This window comes from Carlito syrichta, unplaced genomic scaffold (genome assembly GCF_000164805.1).
Source record: "Carlito syrichta isolate Samal-C Ts95f unplaced genomic scaffold, Tarsius_syrichta-2.0.1 Scaffold288077, whole genome shotgun sequence".
NCBI lineage: Eukaryota > Metazoa > Chordata > Mammalia > Primates > Tarsiidae > Carlito > Carlito syrichta.
In genome coordinates this window covers 73,242-95,534 of record NW_007232173.1, presented here as the reverse complement: position 1 = coordinate 95,534, position 22,293 = coordinate 73,242, and the positions used below count along the sequence as shown (strand labels likewise).

The 22,293-nt window shown below is 47.3% G+C and overlaps 1 protein-coding gene across 1 annotated transcript in view; it reads right to left on the bottom strand.

The window, feature by feature from the left end:
- TMCO4 (transmembrane and coiled-coil domains 4) overlaps positions 1 to 22,293 on the bottom strand; it is a 120,229-nt gene that overhangs the window by 46,751 nt on the left and 51,185 nt on the right. The window contains exons 5-11 of the mRNA XM_021710091.1: positions 21,099 to 21,231; positions 13,564 to 13,661; positions 13,181 to 13,324; positions 11,922 to 12,041; positions 7,027 to 7,191; positions 6,048 to 6,184; positions 4,137 to 4,221 (exon numbers count right to left, since the gene is read on the bottom strand). Coding sequence (XP_021565766.1) covers positions 4,137 to 4,221; positions 6,048 to 6,184; positions 7,027 to 7,191; positions 11,922 to 12,041; positions 13,181 to 13,324; positions 13,564 to 13,661; positions 21,099 to 21,231 — 882 coding nt within the window. The remainder of the gene's footprint in view (positions 1 to 4,136; positions 4,222 to 6,047; positions 6,185 to 7,026; positions 7,192 to 11,921; positions 12,042 to 13,180; positions 13,325 to 13,563; positions 13,662 to 21,098; positions 21,232 to 22,293) is intronic.

The window sequence follows — 22,293 nt, the reverse complement described above, 5'->3', positions numbered from 1 at the left end:
GAATAACAGGGAGACAGCGCAGCGCTCTGTGGTTTGGAGGATGGAGAGTGGCTGGGAGAGTCTAGTGTGGGGCTGAGAGTCACACAGGTTCCAGCCAGACTGCCTGATCGTCCACCTGCCAGCTGTGTGATTTGGCAAATTGCCTAAGCTCTGCAGTTTGGTTTCCTCCTCTGTAAAATGGGCGTGATAATAGTATCTATTACACAGAGTTGTTGCAAGGATTACATGAGATATAATAATTCAGGTGATAAGCTTAGAACTGTGCCCGCACGTGAAAACCCAGAGTGTTCGGCTGCAGTTACTACCACTACTACTATTGTTATTATCATTATTATCAGAGGGAAAGCTTCCAGACACAGGAGGCCTGAAAGAGAGTAGGAGTTATCCAGAAAAGGAGATGGAAGAGGACCAACAGAGAACCCAGTCTGTCTGGAAACAGCCTGGTCCACTGGATCCCAGTGTGTGAAGTGGAGAGAGGTGGGAGAAGATGCTGGAAGGCAGATTATGAGTGGGAGGGGCCCTGTGAGTCACACTGAGATGCCTGCATTAGATCTAGAGAATGGCAGGGGCACTGGGGGCCTTTGGGGTCTGCTGAGTTGTTGTTGTGGGTGTGTGAGTGTGCGCACGTGTGTGTGTACGTACATGTGCATGTGAATGTGCATGTGTGTATATGGAGGTGAACTACAGGCTGCCTAGCGTTGACCTCTCCAGCTTCTCCTTGGCAGGATCCACTCAGCGATTCACCACTGCATGGTTTAGAGACCTCAGCCTCTTCCTCAGTAATGGGACACACGACCACAGAGCACCTAGTATGTGCCAGGCACTGGGAAAGGCTTGGGAAGAAGCAGGGCCCCGCCTGCCCTCACTCTGTCTGTGCTGTGGCTCCTGGCCAGGGCTATACACCAGAATTACCCAGGAGGGCTATCTCCAAAATAGGAGTGCCTGGCCCTTTCCATGTAGGGCCCTGACATATATATATGGAAAATAATTGCCCAGGTGGTTGGGTTGTGTACTCCTAGGTAAGTTACACATGGGCTGGAAGAGACAGTAAACAAACAAGAGTAACAGGGAGACAGTGCTGTGCTCTGTGGCTTGGAGAATAGAGAGGGAGGATGGAGAGAGGCTGGGTTCCAACTCCTGAGGTTGGCATGGAACCAGGCTCCCACCCTAACCCATCAGTACTGGGGACATGCACAGTACCCGCCCACCTGGAGAGACTCTTACTTAGGAAACACCAGACATGGCCATTTCCAGACACACCCAAGAGCCCTGCCTTCGCCTGTGCTGGCCAATCCTCTGGAATCCCCTTCCCTCCAGCGGCCGGTCGCTCAGGGTTTGGAACCTCTGCAGGGTACAGCACAGTGGCTAGCAGTGAAGGTTCCAGACCCAGACTCCTTGGGATCAAATCCTGGCTCCTGTACTTAGATTCTTGTGGCTCAGCCTCTTGGCCTCAGTTTTCTCATCTGTGAAGCAGAGAGAACAGTAGCACCTCTCTCCTGGGTTGCCGTGAGGAAGGAATGAGATAATACTCAATACTCAGTGCTCAGACAGCCTGGCAGATCTGCATCTGGCTCATGAGTGCATCAGCGTGTGCTTGAGTTTCTTGCCCAAAGTCAGGCTCCTCTGTCTTCCTGGGCACTCAAAGTGTGCTGGGCATCATGCTGGGCACCAGGGGGATGGTGGGGCTCAAGGTTGACCTTGCCTACCTGGAGTTCAGGGTACCCGTCAGTACTGGGGACCACCTGGAGGGTCTCTTACATAGGAAACACCAGACATGGTCATTTCCAGACACACCCAAGAGCTCTGTCTTCACCCATGCTGGCCAATCCTCTGAGGCTGGAGAGTAGATACAAAATGACAAGCTCCTACATCTATACAGCACTCACCATAGCTCCCTGCACACAGTAGATCTTCGGATTGGAGTTTAGAGAAAGACATATTTATGGAGTGTGCTCAAAGTGGGGGCAGAGACTTTCATATTTATCTCATTTTGACCCCCTGCTGATCCTTTGAGGCAAGTGTACAAAGCACCATATTCATTTGAGGAAGCTGAGACTCAGAGAGGTTAAGCGATTAGCCCAAGGTCCCATAGCTAGTCAGTGGCAAAGCTGGGAGCCAAATCTAGGTCTGCCTAAGCAAACCCCAATTCTTTTTTTTTTTCTTGAGTTGGAGTCACACTCTTTGTCGCCCATGCTGGAGTGCAGTGGCACACTCATGGCCACTGCAGCCTTGACCTGCTGGGCTTAGGTGATCCTTTCCGCCTCAGCCTTCCAAGTAGCTGGAACTTCAGACACACGGCACCATGCGTCCAATTAGTTTTTGTGATTTATTGTAGAGACGAGGTCTCACCAAGTTGCCCAGGCTGGTCTCAAACCCCCGGGCTCAGGCAATCTTCTTGCCTCGGCCTCCCAAAGTGCTGAGATTACAGGCTGAACCACCGCGCCTGGACACAAACCCCAATTCTTACCCGACACAAACCCCAATTCTTACTGATAGGCCATGTAGATATAGGGGTGGGAGCAGTGACCAGGAATGTTACTGGAGAGATGCTGCTTTGGGAACCACCCCCAAAAGGCTGTGATACAGACGTATGCCAGTGTCACACTAACCAGCCCTACCACCAGGAGGCCACCTGCCTCCCTCTTCCCTCTGGTCAGTTTGCAGCCTCACATTTTGGAGGCATTTAATCACTGATCTACTTCCAGTTACCATGGCCAAATGGCTAATGGAAATTAATTCAATTTGTTCAGCAGGGGAATTGAAGGCTTAACTTGCATCAATAATCTGAAGTTAACCACAGAATTTATGCTAACTGGAGGCAGAAACATGCCTTCTCCTCTACGTGAAGAATCAGTTCTATTAATAAAACCACATCACTCCAGGGAATGAGCTGGCAAATGGTTTGCTGCCAGGGTTGAGGGAAAGATGACCAGGAAAGAAGCAAAAGACAGCACAGAGGATGGTACCTTTTCAGAGGCCTCCCTGGGAGGACCAGCAAGAGGGCAGGGAGGAGTCTGCACTGGATGACAGCTAGCACCAATGGACACAGACTTGACTGAGGTCAACCTGGGCTCTCCGGGAAGTCCAGCTCTGACTACAACTGCACCAGTGAGCCCAGGCGAGAAAGGAGAACTGCCTAGTCAACCCACAGAACTGGGAGAATGAATCCATTATTGCTGTTTGAAGCCATTGTGTTTGAAGAGGTGGTTTTGCAGCAACAAATAATGAAGACAGAATGTTAGCGAACGTGGGATAAGCAGAGGTCTTAGATGTGCCTGTGTGGTTTGCTTGGCTCAAGGACCTATCCCAAGGAAAGTGAGCCCTGGGTAGCTGCCACCCTTCTTAGATCAATTGCACTGCAGATTTATTGTCCTCCCCACCACTTGAGAGTGTGCATTAGGACGCAAAAGCAAGTGTCATTATTACAGGACTGTCAGTCTTGTATACACTCTAATTTACATATCCCCCAATCATTTTCCTAACAGTTTATTTTTCTCTATTTTTAAACTTTTTTCTTTTTAGAGATGGAGTCTTGCTGTGTTGCCCAGGCTGGAGTGCAGTGGCTATTTACAGGCATGAACATAGATCACTGTAACCTCAAACTCCAGGCTTCAAACAATGATCCTGCCTCAGCCTCTCCAGTAGTTGGGACTAAAAGCATGCGCCATCATGCCTGGCTTATTTTTTAAATTTAAATTTATATTTATATTTTAGAGACAGGGTTTTGCTCTTTTGCCCAGGCTGGAGTACAGTAGTGCCATCACAGCTCACTGTAACCTCGAACTCCTGGGCTCAAGCAATCTTCCTGCCTCAGCCTCCCAAGTAAGTAGGACTACATGCCTGGCTAATTTTTTTAATTTTAATTTTTGTAGAGACAGGTCTCACTATGTTGCCCAGGCTGGTCTTGAACTCTTAGCCTCAAGTGATCCTCCCACCTTGGTCTCCCAAAGCACTGGGATTACAGATATGAGCCATCAAGACTGGCCCCAGATTATTTTAAACTACTTTAAACTTTTAAACTATTATTTCTAAAACTGGGGACATATTTTGCAAGATTCATGACCCCTGCCCAGAACCTCTGTCCTGGGGAACACACTTGGGAAGGGTTTTCATCTGTGACAATAATCCGAACTCACCTTTCTCCTGTGCCATCTCTTGCAGACAGAAGTAGATGACTCTGGCTCCCAGGCTGAAGCCAATCAAGGAGACAGGTCGCTGGCCCTGGAGGGAAAAAGACACAGGTGTCTGGAGGACATACGTCAGTTCCAGCAAAACATCAGCCCTGACAAGGGCGGCCTTTGCACATGTCTTAGTGCCTGCCACTCACATAATGAATCATGCATGTGCTGTTCCGGCCCTGAGTTCTGATGTCTTCATTGGGAGAGTCAGGGCCCTCATTTCTGCAGGAGTGCACCTGCCGCCGGAACTGGCTTCCTCCAAGGCCAACAGGCAGGCTCTGTCTGGGTTAATTTCCTTTTATCTGAAACAATTACCTAGCCGCTGTTTGTTCTTCCCCAAGAGGTAGGACTAGCCCATTACAAGAGCAACTTCCCTTGGCCTCTTCTGCCTCGTGGCAAATAACTGCAGTGACGTGGGACCCCCTTTTGGAGCTGGGGGATTAGGCAGAAGGCACCCCCAGGTGTGATGGGTCAAAAGGTCAAGAGAGACATGGGGGGACAGCTGTTCTGCTTCTAGACAGGAAAGTGGAGCACAAAACAAGATATGGTAGAGGAATTTTCTGACTCAAGAACTTGTAGAAAAGGCAACTTGTTATTACATGAGTGGAGGTTCTAAGAAAAAGAAAGTTATCTGGGGTATTCTGGGCACAAATTTTACATGGAAGGAGAGGAGGGGAGCAGAGAAGCTCCGGAGGCCCAGGCTGGTTTTATCATCTATCCTTCTTCTTGATTTTTGTGCTGATACTGGTATTCCACACCCTGCCCCCACTCCATTTACTGCAACGTGGGAATTCTACTTTAAACAGTATTTGAATCCTGCAGGAGCTTTGTGGCGACACCTGCTGGCCATCTACTAGTATCCATTCTCCCTTTGTTAATAATGGAAGACCTGAGTTTAGGCAGACAGCCACCCAGCCAAAAACTGTTTCCCTAACTTCTCTGTAGCTGGAGGTGGCCACAGGGCTGAGTCTTGGCCAAGGAGCTAGAGGGAGGCAAAAGTCTGGGCCTCTCAAAGTGCTAGGATGACAGGCGTGAGCCACCACGCCCAGTTGGCTTAGAATTTTAAAAGTATTATAAAGAGGTTGAGCCCAGTGGCCTGTAATCCCAGCACTTTGGGAGGCTGAGGCCAGAGGATTGCCTGAGTTCAAGGGTTCGAGACCAGCCCGGGCAACTTGTTGAGACCTCGTCTCTACAGTAAATCAAAAAAATTAGCCGGGTGTGGTGGTGCCCGCCTATAGTTCCAGCCACTTGGAAGGCAGAGGCAGAAGGATCACCTGAGCACAGCGGGTCAAGGTTTTGGTGGCCGTGAGTGTGCCACTGCACTCCAGTCTGGGTGATGGAGTGAGACTCCAACTCAAAAAATAAAAATAAAAAAAGTATTATGATTTATCTTCCTAACCATTTTATACAGTATTGAGACAACCAAAGATGCCTTCATACAGTAGCTTTAGACTCCTAGGAAGGAACACTGGGCCACTATCTCTGGCCAGTTGAGGCATGTGGTCTCATTTACTCTACTGACTTAACTGCAAATGGAGTCTGAGGTTTCCATTGACATGTCACCTGAATGCACCCAATCATTACCACTAAACTGTTCATTAGGAGCTACTTATGCTCTGCCAGTTCCCCCAGCCTTGTTCCTACCTGTGGATGCTCCTGTTATTCAGTCCTTACCTAATTACCTGCTAGAGATGCACAGTCTATCATATTTATTGTCCATCCTAGCACACTTTCGTCTCTTGAACTGGATGGGTAGCGAAGAACACCCATCCCCCAAGTGGCCTAGCCTCTAAGGCTGATGTCTGTGCACAAGGCAGTTTCCTGACATTCCCTTTTATCCCCGCCACCCCTACAGCCATTCCCAGGTACCTGCTGCCGGGAGAGTAGGATGTGAGCCAGGTGCTTGCCAACCTCTGCTGATCGATGGAGACACACCCCCCAGGGGTTGTCGATGACATTGGCGACAGCGAGGAGTGACGCTGGCCAGGTCAGGGCAGCCACAATGCCTGGGGAGGTGGGATATCAGTGATGAAGGGAATGGGGGGGTTCCTTCTAGGGAAGGGCTGGCTAACAGATGCTCAAGTGAATGCATGCAGTCTCTTGAACTTGGAACCTGCAAGCTTGCCAAGTGTCAAACTGCTAAAGAGCAAAGAAATGAAAAACTCATATATTTCTAATATATGAGCTAAATCAATTCTACCCAAGCCCTTGTCATATGTGAGATTCCCAAGATGGCCCCCATTTGTCACCTCGCCCTGTATCCTCCCACTTAGCCTTATAACCCTGCAATGCTCCCTGCCCTGCCCCTCCCCTCTTGACTCAGACATGTGACTTGTTTTGGTCAATGAGTTGTTAGTAGATGTGAGGCTTGGAATGGACTTGTGCCTGGGGGCTAGCCTCCTACACTTCTATCACTGGTACAGGCTAGCCTGCTGGTCACAGAAGGAGGATGAGAGACAAATGAAGCAGAGTGAAGTTGCCCAGACAACACTAGCCTCAATCAGTGGATAATCATCCGACCAACAGATGCGTGAGCAGCTAAGATCAGCCAACTTTGGCCTCATGACTCCTGAGCTATCACAATAAACTAGTGTAACTTTAAGTCACTGAGTTTTGGGGTGGCTTGTTATGTGGCAATAGCTAACTGATATATCATGTGATTGGCTGTTTATTTATCTTCACTCCATAAAGACCGTCAACTTCTCACAGACAGGAATATGCCTTAACCTCTCTGTGCTCCCAGCATCCTGCATAGTGCCTGGCTCCCTGGGGCCTCGGGCATGCAAAGATAGGGTACCACTGTGGGATGGGGGTGGCAGGCTGTTAGTGGTAGAGGTGCCAAGCTTACCAGACAACACTGTGTACTTAAGGGCCTCCTGGGCCACCATGTTGGCAAGACCGCTGAGGATGGTCTCCAGGGCATTGCCGAGTTCCATCAGGTACTTGGCCTCCCAGGCCAGGCAGTACTGCTCACGGCTGCGGGCCAGGGCAGCCCACGGGGCGCTGAAGGTGCCTGGGGAGAACACAGGTCGGTGGGGCCTCTCCATCCATGGCAGAAGCTGTCCCACCCTACTCTCTCAGAGAGGCAGCAACAGGGGGCCACTCATCCTTGTGTCTAAGGCAAAAGGCCCACCCCCTGCCAATGAGTGGCAGCTGTTAGCACAGATGGACTACTGTGTTGCCCTGTGGATTGGCAGGCTGGGGTTTGAATCTCAACTCCTATGTTCATTAAAAGCTGGGTGACCTTGGGCACATCCATATTCCACCTTGAGCCTCACTTTGCTTATTGGTGAAGTGGGGAGATTAATACTTGTCTCCCTTCATAGGATAGATGTAAGAATTTAGTATTTGGACTATGATGGGTATGTAAAATATTATTTCCTCTCACCCTGAAGTAATTCTGGCATTTAGCTGCTGACAACATATAACAGGGACAAGAAGCGTAGCTCTGTGAGTCAGTTACATCCTGATTCAACACGGACTGGGAAATAGCTAAAACTTGGGGGAAGAGGTACTTGAAGCCAGCTCTGCCACGATCTCACTGGTCACTCAGTTTTCTCACTTAGAAAATGTAAATATTAAATGACCCCATGGAAGGACGATGACACTGTACCACCACAGAGGCCAGTGTCAAGTAGGAAAGTATAGACATGATGGCCTGCCTCCCTCTTCCTCCTCCTGCCCAGCTGCCTTCAGGATAGGAGCACGGGGGAACCTAATCTATCCCCATCCATTTCTGCCTGGTGGCCCCAGTGACCTTTTCAAAACATAGATCTCCACCCACTCCAGTCTAAAATCCTGCAATATCTCCTGGCTCTTACATCAGTTTCCCTACATCAGGGGTCCCCAACTCCAGGCTGTGGACCAGTACCCATGCTGGCCTGTTAGGAATCAGGCCATATAATAGGAGGTGAGTGGTGGGCGTGAGCAAAGCTTCATTTGTATTTACAGCTGCTCCCTACTGCTCGCATTATGGCCTGAGCTCCACCTCCTTTCAGATCATTATCAGCATTAGATTCTAATAGGAGCTCGAACCCTACTGTGAACTGTGCATGTGCTGTCCCTTATGAGAATCTAGCATCTGATGATCTGAGGTGGAGCTGAGGCGGTAATGCTAGTGCTGGGGAGTGGCTGCAAATACAGATACAGATTAACATTTGCAGTAGCAAATACAGATTAACATTAGCACATCCCCTCCACCTATGAAAAAATTATCTTCCTCAAAACCAGCCCCTGATGCCAAAAAGGTGGGGGACTCGGCGCCCTACATCATCCTTACTTGTCCTTGAGATTCTAGCTCAATTGCCTCTTCCATGGGGAGGTCTTCCTGGCCCCACAGATAGATCAAATGCAAAATATACCTTCTACTTTTTTGCCGTAAGTTTTCATGACAGTCTATAATTATGCATTTCTGCATCCTCTGTTTTACGTGTGCCTCTCCTACAGTCTGATTTGCTATGCACCCTATTCCCAAGGCCTGGTGATGTGATGCACAATAAGCACCCCTAAGAACATGAAGCATGAATGGATGGATGGAATCAGCTTCCCAGAGACATCAGGTTCTGAACATCAACCACACGCCTCTACCTGCCTGCCTCAAAGGCCTCATCCTTACCTGCAGGGGGTACGTCAACACCAAGACCACCCTGCAGCTGTTCCTCTCCCTCTGCAGGGTCCCTGTCTCGGTTCTGCCACAACTCAGGAATCAGCTCTCTCTAACTGTGGAATGGTGACTGCCAGCCCCAAGAGAAGTGGCAGGTGCAGAACACAGGGGAGCATGGGCTTGATGGGACGCTGGCCTGGGCTCTGGACCCAGGTCAGCAGCTGCCGCTGGTGTGACTTGCAGCAAAACACGATGCCCTGCTGACCCTCAATTTCTACATCTGTAAGAAAGGGATGATGACATCAGACTCACGGGTGTGGTGGGATCACATGAGATGCTGCATAAAAACTGTCATATAAATTGTAAAGTGCTCTACTGGATTGTGTTGTCCTATGGACAAGAATATGGGCTGTGAAGCCAGATAGAGTAGGGGTGAATCTAGCTGGGTGACCCTGCACATCCCTTATGAGTCTCAGTTTCCTCATCTGTAAAATGGGAGTGCTAGTGATGCCTATCCCCTTGAACTGAAGTAAGGAACTAACTGAGCTGATACCTACAAAATGCTTGGCTCACAGCAAGTCGTTAGCCACAAAGCTATTATCTTTATTGTATATAATCCTGGTTAATAAAGGAGTGGGCCAAAGAAAGTCCAGTTACTCCTATCACACATAAAAGCAAGTCTGTGATGACAACAAGGCTTGTTTCCTGGCTATTAAAGAGGCAGGAACAGGCTACTATTTTTTTCCTTCTGGAACATTCTCAAGCTTGGTTATGTTTCTTTTAAATACCCCTCTGCCTTTGTACCACATTGCACTAGACTGCTGGAGGACAATAAAGACTATTTTCTTCTCCCAGAATGAACTTGACCTTTGAGCTGGGACTAACTGAGTAAATGGTGGTAAGACAAAGGATTTGCTTTCCATACTGGCTGGAATAGTAAATTCCTTTCCCTACTCTCTTGCTCTTGCTCCTCTCTTCCTGTGGCATGGTATAAGAAAAACGGATGAAAAGAAACCCTGAACGGTGGGTCAGGAGACCTGGGTTTGAATCTCGCATCTGCTACTCCCCTGCCACATGACCTTCTCTAGATTTGCTCTTCCGACAGATCAGGATGAGAACAGCTCCACCTTGAGGGTGGACGGGTAATGCATTCCAAGTTCCCACTGTGCAGGTAAAGTGCTGGACTCCGAGCAGGCACATGGTGCTTAGTTAACATTAGAGACCCTCTGTGTGGGGCTAGGGCCTGGTGGTCACACACCAATAGGACCCTGGCACCTGGTAACATTTCTCAATGTCTTCTCACTGGCTTTCCTCTGTGTGGTTTAGAAGGGCTGTGTCTTCCATTCTCAGGTCTCAGAGACTTGGGGACCCAGGAGGCTTTCAGCATGTGTGCCTGAGTGGTCAGGCTGGGACATCTGGGACTCCCAGGCCCACCCTGCTCTCTCTGAGAAATGCACTGCTGAGCCTCTTGCTGGGCACTTACAGAGGTGAGCCAGTCAGCCAGTGGACCATGGTGTGAGTCCTCAATGCTACCCTGGCTAGAATCTCCTGAAACATGCAGGTTAAAATTAGGGTACCAAAAAAACCAAACCAAAACAAAAAACTACTGTCTGTGGAATGTCAACTAGATATCAGGTGCCTACCACATGTTACCTAGTTTACTTTAATCTCTGCAGCAACCTGAAAAGGTAAGAATAATGTGCTCCATTTTACAAATGCAGGAACCAAGGCATAGAGAAGCCAAGTAACTTGCTGAGGTCATGGCCAAGACATTACTGATCTCTCACTCATGTGCTTACAGTCCTTTGCTGTCTTCTACCTGCTCTGAAGAAAAATTCAAACTCCTTGTCACAGCTCAAATGCTCCTGCATTGTCTGGCCCTGCCCACACTGATGCCTTCAGGCTCTCTGCTGCAGCCATTCTGTACTCTTTTTGGCTCTTTCAGACCATGGGGCCTTTGCACATGTTGCTCCTTTGCTTGATATATACTTTTTGCTCCTTCTTTACCCAGCTATCTCACCTTCAGCCCTTAGTCTAAATGTCATTACTGTCCAGATGCAGTGGCTCATACCTGTAATCCCAGGAGTTTAAGACAAGCCTAGACAACATAGTGGAACTGCCTCTCCACAAAAAAATTAAAAATTAGCCGGGCATGGTGGCACACACCTGTAGTCCTAGCTACTCAGGAGGCTGAGGAGGGAGGATCACCTGAGCCCAGAAGGTCAAGGTTGTGGTGAACTGTGATCATGCCACTGCACTCCAGCTTGGGCTGCAGAGTGAGACCTCAACTCTAAATAAGTAAGTAAGTAAATAAATAAGTAAATGCCATTTTCTCCAGCAACCTTCCCCAGAAATACCCTGTGCTTCCCCTGTTGTGCCATCCATAAAGCATTCCTTTCAATTACTTGGTCCGTCTTCTGTCTCAAGCTGCATGTTCCATGGGAGCAGAGGCCATGACTGTGCTGCTCACTACTGAATCCCTAGGTCCTGAATTGGTGTGTAGCACATAGTAAGTGCAATACTCTATAAATACTGCTGGCTGGATAGATGGATACATGGGTGGATGGATGGATAATGAGTGGCACCTGGTAGGTGGATGGGTGGATGGGTGGATGGGTAGATGGATGGATGGATGGATGGATGGATGTGTGGATGGATGTGTGGATGGATGGGTGGATGGATGGGTGGATGAATGGGCAGATAGTTGAATGGGTGGATGAATGGATGGGTGGGTAGATAAATGGATGATAAATGAATGGATAAATGGGTGGGTGCAAGGTAGATGGATGTATGGATAGGTGGGTAGATAGATGAACAGGTGGATAGATAAATGTGTGGATGGATGGCTAGATGGATAGATGGCTAGCTGGCTGGCTGGATGGGTGGGTAGATGAATGTGGGTGGGTGGATAGGAAGACAGATGTATGGATGGGTGGGTGGGGCAGTAGATAGACGATGGATGATGGGCAGGTAGATGAATGTGAGATGAAGTCACCTCACCTCTCTGAACCTCAGTTTCTCCTCTGCAAAATGGAGCTCCCATACCCACTTCCTAGAGACACATGCAGTCAAGAACCTAGCCCATGGTCTGGCCCACAGTATAAGGTCTAGCCTAGCCAATGCCCCCTCCTGGTCCTCACGGTATTTGCCAGACGCAAGCCATCCAGTGATGGCAATGGTGATATGCAGCTGTCTGCCCTCTGTCAGAGGCAGGAACGTGAATTCCTCAATGGCCCCGACACGCTTCTTCATCTTGTATCCTAAAGACACAGATATGAGAATGAGAATGGTGGTGACTGGGGCCCCGGGGAACATTAGAATGGCTGTCTGTCCTCACATGCTCACACAGTGAGTACCGACTGTGTGCCCTACCCCTAGACAAATGCATTTTGTGGTTGAACTCATTAAAGTAGGTGCCATTGGCCGGGCTCGGTAGCTCAGCCTGTAATCCCAGCACTTTGGGAGGCTGAGGTGAGTGGATTGCCTGAGGCTGCGGGTTCGAGACCCACCCAGGCAACTTGGTGAGACCTCATCTCTACAATATATCAAAAATTAGCCGGGCGTGGTAGCCCACAACTGTAGTTTCTGCTACTTGGAAGGCTGAGGCGGAAGGATCGCGGAGCCCACCAGGTCGAGGCTGCGGTGGCCGGGAGCGTGCCACTGCATTCCAGTCTGGGCGACGGAGTGAGACTCTAACTCAAAAACAAACAAACAAACAAAAAAAGTAGATGCCACTATTGCCTCTAATTACAGAAGAAGCTAAGAGGCTGCCCGAGGCTGGCCAGCTCCCGAGGGGCAGTGCTGGGTTTGAACTCAGAGCCCAGGCTCTTAACCACAGATCCGTCCTTACTTGGTTGGTTCTGTATCTTTTTTTCTGCCCAAACACTCCTCTTAGTAAGAGTGAATCAAATGGACCAAGATCCTCAGCAGGGGCGACACTCCACCTGGGGAGCTGAACAGGATTCCATGTGTGTGACTGGGGGCTGCTGATACATGTGATGTGGAAAAACTCCACAGCTGAGGCTGGTAAATGAAGGTCAGTCATGTTGTCCCCAAACGTGAGGAAGCCCTGCTTGCCTGGAAACTTCTGGATAGTGGAGCAGGTCCAAACAGGGTCTGTCTTAGGAAGCATATACAAGGTGCATGAGGAAAAAGCCAGCTTCCCAAACTTGGCACCTACCCTGATCCATACCAAGCTACTGGTCCAGTTCTCTGTGAAGCCTGCTGCAGGCTCTGACAGGGCTGGGACCAGAGTGAGAAGAGCCTGTCTCTCCTGTCTCCCAGGAGCCATCACTGGTGAGAATCTGGGTATGTCTTTTAGGAACTGGGCCACCCCAGCTAAAAATCTCACTGAACCCACCATTCCTTTTTTTCCCCCACCATTCCTTTTGAACCTTACCTGTGAGGCCGGCTCCAGCTGCCCCGAACAGTGAGGTCATGACAGCTATGCCAGCCACGGAGCCCAGGGCTGCTGCCCCGGCGCTGCCAATGATTGTTGCAGCTCCAGCGGCAACAAGGGGGGCAGCTAGACCCCCGGTCACACCTGCAGGGAAAGTAGCAGGTACAGGAGGGAGTCAGAATGTGGCTTGAGGGGTTCATACCCCATCAGCTGTCTACTGCCTCCCATGGAAGCTTCTAAACAACACAGATGAGCACACTGACCACTGACTGAGCACCCACCCAGACAACCCCCCTGCACTCTCCACTCTCACCCCCAGCTGGACATCACCTCTCACTCTGTGTGGCCCCTGCCCGTGTGCCACTATCTCCAGCTGGCCTTACCGATCACTGTTCCGCCTCCGACAGTCGCCAGGCCTATCAGGAGATAACGCTTCCACTTCCTCCGGTTTTCTTTCTTCTTCCGAGATGCCTCAGCCGTTCTGGGGGAGAAAAGCCTGGTTTTTAGAGCCAGTTGTGCCCAGAATCCCTGGAGACATCCCTGCCACGCCAACTCCCAAACTGGGGCCAAAGCTGGGTAGGTACTATGTCAGGCAGAGTAAGGTATCGAAGTCACCCTGGGCCCATTGATGGTTTTATTTATTTACCTTTTTTCACTCTTTTTTTTTTTGAGACAGAGTCTCACTCTGTCACCTAGGCTGAATTGAAATAATCATGGCTCATTGCAGCCTTGACCTCCTGGGTTCAGGTGATCCTTCCATCTCAGCCTCCTGAGTAGCTGGGACTATAGGCGTGCACCACCACACTGGCTAATTTTCTTATTTTTTTATAGAGATGGGAGTCTCATTATGCTGCCAAGGCTGGTCTCAAACTCCTAGGCTCGAGTGATTCTCCCAAATACCTTGGACTCCCAAAATGCTAGGATTATTGGCGTGAGCCACCGCGCCTGGCCCCATTGATAATTTTAGAAAGCTGAAAACATTCAGAAACCTAGCCAGGAAATCTCAGTGTATGGGATGCACTACTTACCCAGTGGATCCATCCTAACAGGGTGGCAATTTGAATAATAAAAAGACAAAAAATAACAATAATAATAGCAAGAGAAGCACAAAAAATATCTTTAAACAGATGGCCCAGAACAAGTACAAAATAGAATCACAGACTCCATCACCTCCCTCCTTCCCTCCCTTTTCCCCCATTCTGTCATTTGATCCAATTTCCCTCTCTGGAACATTTGGAAACCAATTTCCTGAAGAATCATCATTCTGAATGTGGGTTAGAGAAATGTCTGCATGGGAAATCTTGGTTTGGAGCAATAGCTAGACTCGTTCAGACTTGAAATGTAAATGCTAGAAAATCTGCAAAAAGCAGCATATAAAGTGAAATGGGGCCAAGGGAACCCTGAGAAAGGCCACCATGAGTGCTCTGGAGTCACACAGCCAACTTTCCTGCCCAGCCTCAGCAGCGCTGCTGCGGGTGGGACAGAGAGGCCATGACACGGGAACTCTGAACTGAATTTGGAGTTTGGACAGCAACTCAATGCAGACTGATAGCAAAGAATGGTGATAATACAAGCAGAAAAAATGGTTAATATTTACTGAGGGCTTCCTATATCTCAGCTTCTGGGCTTTGTACTTCACAGGGTTTATCTTATCCCGAAAAGCAGTTTTATTCAAATGGAGATAATAACAACTACTTCATAAGGTTGTTGGTTTGTAAGGATAAGATACATTTCTTCTTCATTCATTCAGTCAATAAAGTTTTATCAAGAACAGATGATGTGCCGGTGCTTTGGGGGCTGCATCTCTGTGAGCAGAAAAATGCACGTGCTCAACTAGTTCCTGTTTCCTTCCTATCTCACTCCTTGTGAGTCATACAAACTTCTTTCGTAAGCATCTCTTGAGGGTAAAGCACCACACTTCTCAGTTGTTGCATTACACAGAAGCAGAAATTAATGATAAAAATTTCTGTGTATACCCTGGGTTCTGGTTTTCCATGATCAAAACTCATGCCATCAGCAGAGTAGGATAAGGTTGAACCATGGACATTATACTATTAGCAAAGTGTAAGGCATGATGGCAATCAAGGATTGGGGATTTTGTTTGTTTGTTTGTTGAGTCAGGAGTTGGTCTCACTCTGTCACTCAGGCTGGAATGCAGTGGCACAATCACGACTCACTGCAGCTTTGACCTCATGGGCTCAGGCAATCCTTCAGCCTCAGCCTCCCAACAAGCTGGAACTACAGATGCATGCCACCATGCCTGGCTAATTTTTTGACTTTTTGTAGAGATGAGGTCTCACTACATTGCCTAGGCTAGTCTCAAACTCCTGGGCTCAAGCAATCCTCTTGCCTCGACCTCCCAAAGTATTGGGATTACAGGCATAAACCACTGCGCCTGACCCTGAGGATTATACCATTAGGATTCAGATCCTGTGTCAGCTTGAATCCTACCTATGCAGGTTCTCAACTAGTTCTTGGTATGGCAGACTGTATCACCAAATATTCAGTTAGTTATCCCTGTCTATGGGAAAGTATTATTCATCTCTGCCCTGTCACACTGAGAGGTCATATGATCAGTTTTAGCCAATAAAATGTAGGTGGAGATGATGTGTGTCACTTCCAGCAGAGTCTTTAAAAGTCAGTGCAGGAACCTAATATGTCCCCTTTCCCTCTGCAGTAATCTAGATGAGGGTCACTCTATCAACCTGGGAGCCATAAACAGGACAATGTGAATTAAAGCCACAGCCAATTTGCAATGAACATCTAGTGTGAATAGGAAATACACCTTTGATGCTGTAAGCCATTGAGATTTGGAAGTCATTTGTTATAGCAGCAAAACCTAGCCTATCCCAATGGATAGAACCATTTACTAGCTTTGTGACTATACACAAATTACTTGTCACATAGGGTTCCCTCATCCAACAAATGGGGATAATAATAGTACTTACTTCTCAGGGTAATTGTGAGGACTAAATGAGACTAGACCAAGACACTGAGGCATTCAGTGTAATCGTTCAACACATTTGTTGCTTTTATCACTCCTTTCATTATCACAACAATTACCTCCTAAACACAGGCTGGAGACATATTTTGACCCTTAATTGCTTTGACCCTTAATTGATGACCCTTAATTCAGTCCAAACAGAAGACTGGAGATTATTGGCTTTTGGTAGACAGAGTTCAAGGCCTGAGAAAAAATTCAAGCTGCTGTCAATTTACAATAGGAACAAGAGATGCGGCTCTATGAGTCAGTGGCATCTTGATTCGACAAACACGAACTGAGAAATAATCTGGAAATTAGAAGAGGTACTTGAGCCCAGCTCTCATGATCTTTCTGGGTCACCTAACTTTCCTGAGTCTCAATTTTCTCACTTAGGAAATGTAACTGTTACGTCAGCCAGTGGAAAGATGGCGAGACAGCACCACCACAGTGGCCAGTGCCAAGCTGGAAAGCATAACCGTGACTGCCTGCTTCCTTCCCTCTCTTCCTACCTCCTTGTGTGCTCTGTTAGCTTCAGGACACTGTCACCTCTCCTCAGCATGACACTTAGGTCCTCTGTGTCCTGACCTCTGCCTCCTCCAGCTTCATCTTGCATCACTTCCTAACTTACTTACACCTGGTCCTCGGGGACACGCTGAGTTGCCTACAGGTACACTGCTTTATGCCACAGCACCTGTCTTCTAGTCTTCAGCCCTCAAGACCTTCTCTCCTTCATGTGTTAGTTCAACGTTACTCATCCTTCAAGAGTCAGCTGACGTGACACCTCCTCCAGGAAGAATACCCGAGCCTCAACGTTGCCAAATGCCCTGACTCTAGGACCTTCTAGCCCTCTGTACCATATTCTCCTGGAATTCTGGACCAGAGATGTCCAAACACTGGGTGGGCATGAGAATCACCAGGAGTACCTGTTAAAAACTCAGCCTCTAGAGTCAGAATCTTTGGGTGTGAGGGTGAAGAATCTATAACAAGTTCTCCAGGGATTCTGCTCTATCTCATGTTTGCAAATTGCTGGGCTAAATAAACCTTCAGGGCACAGATCAAGCCATTTCCAGCTCTCTACTCTCAGTAGCCTGCCCTGGGCTTGGAACCAGGGTACTCAGAAAATGTTACTTGAGCAGAGCCTAACTTTCCCAACAAGGATTGAAGGTGATCACACTCCACCACTCACTGTCCACATCTATGAAAACCAGGGGGCACAGGATGGACATTTTCGCAAAATACAAATATGTAGCCAGTGTATAGGCCAATTACCATCCAAACGGAAACTTTTAGAACAAATCTGAAATGTTAGACAATTTTCATAATTATTACAGACTTACTATTAAGAATATAGTCAAATTTTGAGTTAGTACCACTGACATTTCTTGGTATCATCTGCATTTAGGCTATTTCTGCAGAAATACCTACACATCTATGATACTAGATGATTGCCACCTTTAGGTGAGTTTGATGGAAGGGAAGATTCAGGCCTACATGGAATAAAATAACTAAAAAGTAAATATAGTCCTAGAAGGCTGCTAGCATATAAAATCAATTTTTGCAAAGATTAGCTGGATAATATGCTCTAATCTCTCATATTCTGTTTCACATTATTATTTAAATATTTAAAACATTTGTTGATTCCAAAAGAAGATCTTTTTCCTAAAGTTACTTAGCTAAGGCATTCCCACCTAGTGTTCATTTAAACGGCCAATCTTCCTATTTAAGCATCTGCATGTTCTTAATAATTGTTTTGCACATAAAATGAATCACTTTTCCAGTCATTGTTAATTATCGCAGTGTTCCACTCTTGCAATTGCTTCAGTTATCTGATTGAATTTCAACACAGAAGGCAGGAGAAGAGATGACTGCTCTGAGTCACATCTGCAATCCTTTCTTCCTTTTCCTGGGAAATGACAACTCAGAGAACATGCTAAATCCAAATGACAGCCTTGTCCCCCTCACTGGCTTTGTCTGCTGATTAGACATGATGGCATCCCACACCATCACAAAATCATGGCCATGCTCACGTTCTGAAATGCCAGAAATGAACTCGAACTGGCGTTCCATGTCAGTTTTCCAGAGACAGAGGCTAAAATCACATCGTAGATATGGGCCAAATCCCAGGTCGAAGCCAGAGATACCTTCTGAAGAGCAAGACACCTGCACTACGCCTATCATGAACCCACAAATAAGTGTCACTTGCTGCCATCTTATCTCCCACGAGAGGGTGTTTCCTATTCTGATCATCCACACCACCAACTTCTTTTTTGTTAAATCACCTTCTCATGTTGACCGGCAGGGGGAGCTTATCTCTGAGAGGGTTACACTTTCCTAGTAAAAGTTTGGGAATCCCCATGAGGGAATGGTCTTTCCTGCTTTCTTCCAGATTAAGGAGGGACCCTGGAATTGTCAATCAGGGCTTGAGGGATACAGTAAGTGACATTCAGACTGGAAAGGGTCGAAACAGATGATGTTGCTGACTAGTCACACGACCTTGGATGAGTCACCCCTCTTACTTTCTTTTTTTTTTTTGAGTTGGAGTCTCACTCTGTCGCTCTGGCTGGAGTGCAGTGGCACACTCACAGCCACCGCAGCCTCAACCTGCTGGGCTCAGGTGATCCTTCTGCCCCAGCCTTCTAAGTAGCTGGAATTACAGGCACCGCACCTCCATGCCTGGCTAATTTTTTTGATTTACTGTAGAAACGAGGTCTCACCAAGTTGCCCAGGCTGGTCTCGAACCCCTGGACTCAGGCAATCCTCCCGCCTCAGCCTCCGAAAGTGTTGGGATTACAGGCTTGAGCCATAGCTCTCGGCTTGCCTTTGTTTCTTTATCATCTGTGAAACCTTAGGGGATTGTTTTAAGGATTAAATGAGATGGCATCTTGTGCCTGCATCTAGTAAGCATTCAATACAAGTGAGATGTAGACAGTGTTATTATGATGTAAACAGTATCAATCCCAGCAGTGCATTAATAATGTTTCCTGATGCCCTACCTCATGCCAAGCACTGTTCCAAGATTTCAATATGTGTTAATAAGTTTAATTCTCTTAACAACCCTATAATACAGATACTACCATTACCCACATGTGAAAAATGAAGAAACAGACACAGAGAGGTGAAGTCACTAAACAAGTGAGAGAAGCTTGGACGGCCTTAGGGCTCCAAGGACAGAGCAGTGGAACATCACACTCTAGACCCTGCTGCAAAGAGTCACCTTGGAGTAGAAGCGATAAGTTCACCCCCAGAAACACAAAACCTTAGTGTTAAAAGAAATTGACTATAATTCAACCCTCTAATTGTATAGGTTAAGAAAATGGCACTGGTGCCCAGGGTGAGAAAGCAACATGCCCAAGGCCACACAGAGAGTTAGCAGCAGAATCAGATTGAGAACCAGGTCTCCCAGTTGAACAGTGGTGAGGGTTTCCCGTGTCTCAGATCTTTCCAGAGGCCACAGACTCTGAGAGGTCTCCAGAGTCCCTATTGAATAAACACCTATTGAACCATCTTTCTGGAGAAAGGGTCTATATAGTCATAATACAATCACAATACTATGGTTAACAACAGTCATAATATTTAGGGACTAGTTACTCAGTGCCAGTCCCAACTGAAACACTTTAAATGTCTGAACTTATTTGGGCCCCACAAAAATCCTGTGAGGAGGGTGCTACTATTATCCCTATTTTGCAGGTGAGGAAGCCGAGGCCCAGAGAAGTAAAAGAACACACAAGGCTGGTAAGTGGCAGAACTGGCCTGTGTTAGAAGTTCTGGTTTCTATTTTCCCTGGTCTGGTATTACTGATATTATCAGAACAAATCACTCCAGGTAGTATGTTTCTTTCTAATAATAAGATTTCAAAAAAAAAATAAATAACTGAGACATTCCTTAATTTCAAGGCATTGAAGACCCTATAGATTTTCAGTATATTTAAAAAACCTGGGCAGTCCTTGACATTATGATAATTGGCCTAGATCCAGGTATTTCCATACTGACACATTTCTGTGAGTCAAAGCTAGTATGTTTTGGGGTTATTTCAACTAACCAAGCTTCCTTCTCTCTTAACAAAATGCTCCTCCCCTTTGCCCCACAAACACTGGCAAGAGGGCGGTCTAAACTTGGCTTCAGGATTCAATTCCCAGCTGGGTTGACCTGCAACCTGGTTGTTCAAAGCATTACCATCGTGGCAGAACAAAATCTGGAACTGGGGAGACGTGCCTGATGCCAGCAGCCTATCATTAGGCTGTGACTGGAACTGATTTATTGCTCTGGGATTAGATTCTGTGTGAGGCATTCTGCAGAGAGTTGATCTCTGGCCAAGTCACCAGTATTATTCCCTCCACACTCTTGGCCATATAGAGATAGCAAAGCTTTTCTACAACAGGTGGGTCCGAGGCACATGAGGGAAGAGGAGGACTCACATCTACTTACACTTGCTGAGTGCCAGGCAAGGCCAAGCATTTCACAATATGATCACATTCATTCTTCCCAATGACCTTGTGAAGGAGCTATCCTTATTCGCATTTTACAGATAAGAATACTGCAACTTAGAAAAGGGAGGCTGCCTGCCCAAGGTCAAACAGTGGATGGGTATCAGAAATGGGATTTAAATCCAGGTCACTGGGGCCCATGGACCAGGTGTCACAAGACCCTGAGGTACAGCTGGGTGTCAGGGCCACAGGATGTCAAAGTTACAGATTCAAGACCCTTGGCAATCATTCATTCAATCTTCTCTTCTTGCAAATGAGGTCTGAGGCCCAGAGAGGGCAAGTGACTTGCTAAGCCCACAGAGTAAGGCAGGGCTACTGCTGGGACTCTTTGTCCAATGCTCCTTCCACCTCACTACACCATTTCTTATTGAGGAGAGGAGATTCTATTATTTGCAAAGTTCACTTAAGAGGGAATCCTCAGTTCCTGACAGAGGTCACAGGGCTCTCTTACTCAGATTCCTCCTCTTTGGTTTCCTTCAGGCTCTCAAGGAATGTCTCTTCAAGGAAGTCCAGCTCCTCCAAGGGTACCTGGAGCAGAGAGTTCATACGGCAAACGAGGACTCTGGCCCGGGCATCATAGCGCCCTCGAGAGAGAGAAAAAACACATGCAGAGATAAGCTGTGACAAAGCCCCAGTACTGGAAACATCTTAAATGCACAACTTCATGAGAATCAGTCAAGGGGGCAACAGCATGGCTTCCAGAACAGAATACTACACAACTATTAAAAATGTGCATCAAGCGCAAGGTGGCGTTTCTCACCAGTCAAATCAGCAAAGATCAGTTTTTAAATCCCAAAGTTGTTAAGGTGATAATAAGAATGGGTGCTCAAAGACATCCCTGGTGGGAGAGTGCACTGGGATATACTTTCTAGGGCAATTTAACAGTATGTATCAACAACTTTTTAAAAAGGCACATCGGGGCAACCCTCTCAGGTCCCCTCCCACTGTGGGAGTTTTTCTGTCCTCTTAATAAATCTTGCTTTAAAAGAAAAAAAAAAAAAAAGGCACATCCAGCTGGATGCAGTAGCTCAACCCTATAATCCCAGAACTTTCTGAGGCGAGAGGTTCCATTGCCTGAGTCCAGGGGTTCAAGACTAGCCTAGGCAACTTGATGAGACCTTGTCTCTACAATAAATACAGAAATTAGCTGGGCATGGTGGCGCATACCTGTAGTTTCAGCTACTTGGAAGTCTGAGGTGGAAGGATCACCTGAGCCCAGCAGGTCAAGGCTGTGGTGCCGTGTGTATGCCACAGCACTCCAGCCTGGGTGACAGAGATTCCAACTCAAAAAAAAAAAAAAAGGTCACATCCCCTTTGTCCAAAAATTCAATTTCTGAAATTCTAATCTTAAGAAAACAAACCTAAATGTAGAAAATATTTAGTAAAGAAAGGCACTACTGATGTATTTATAACCTAAAATTGGAAACAATATGGAGATTTCCAACATCAGGGAAATAGTTAACTACACACATCCAACCAGTCAAAAACTATAGGGCCATAAAAAATGATTCCCAGGAAAAATCTGTAATAACTCTTGAAAATAAATGCTTAGCTGGAATGTAGTAGTGCATTGCCTGTAATCACAGTTACTTTGGAGGCTGAGGTGGGAGGATTGCTTGAGTCCCGGAGTTTGAGACCAGCCTGGG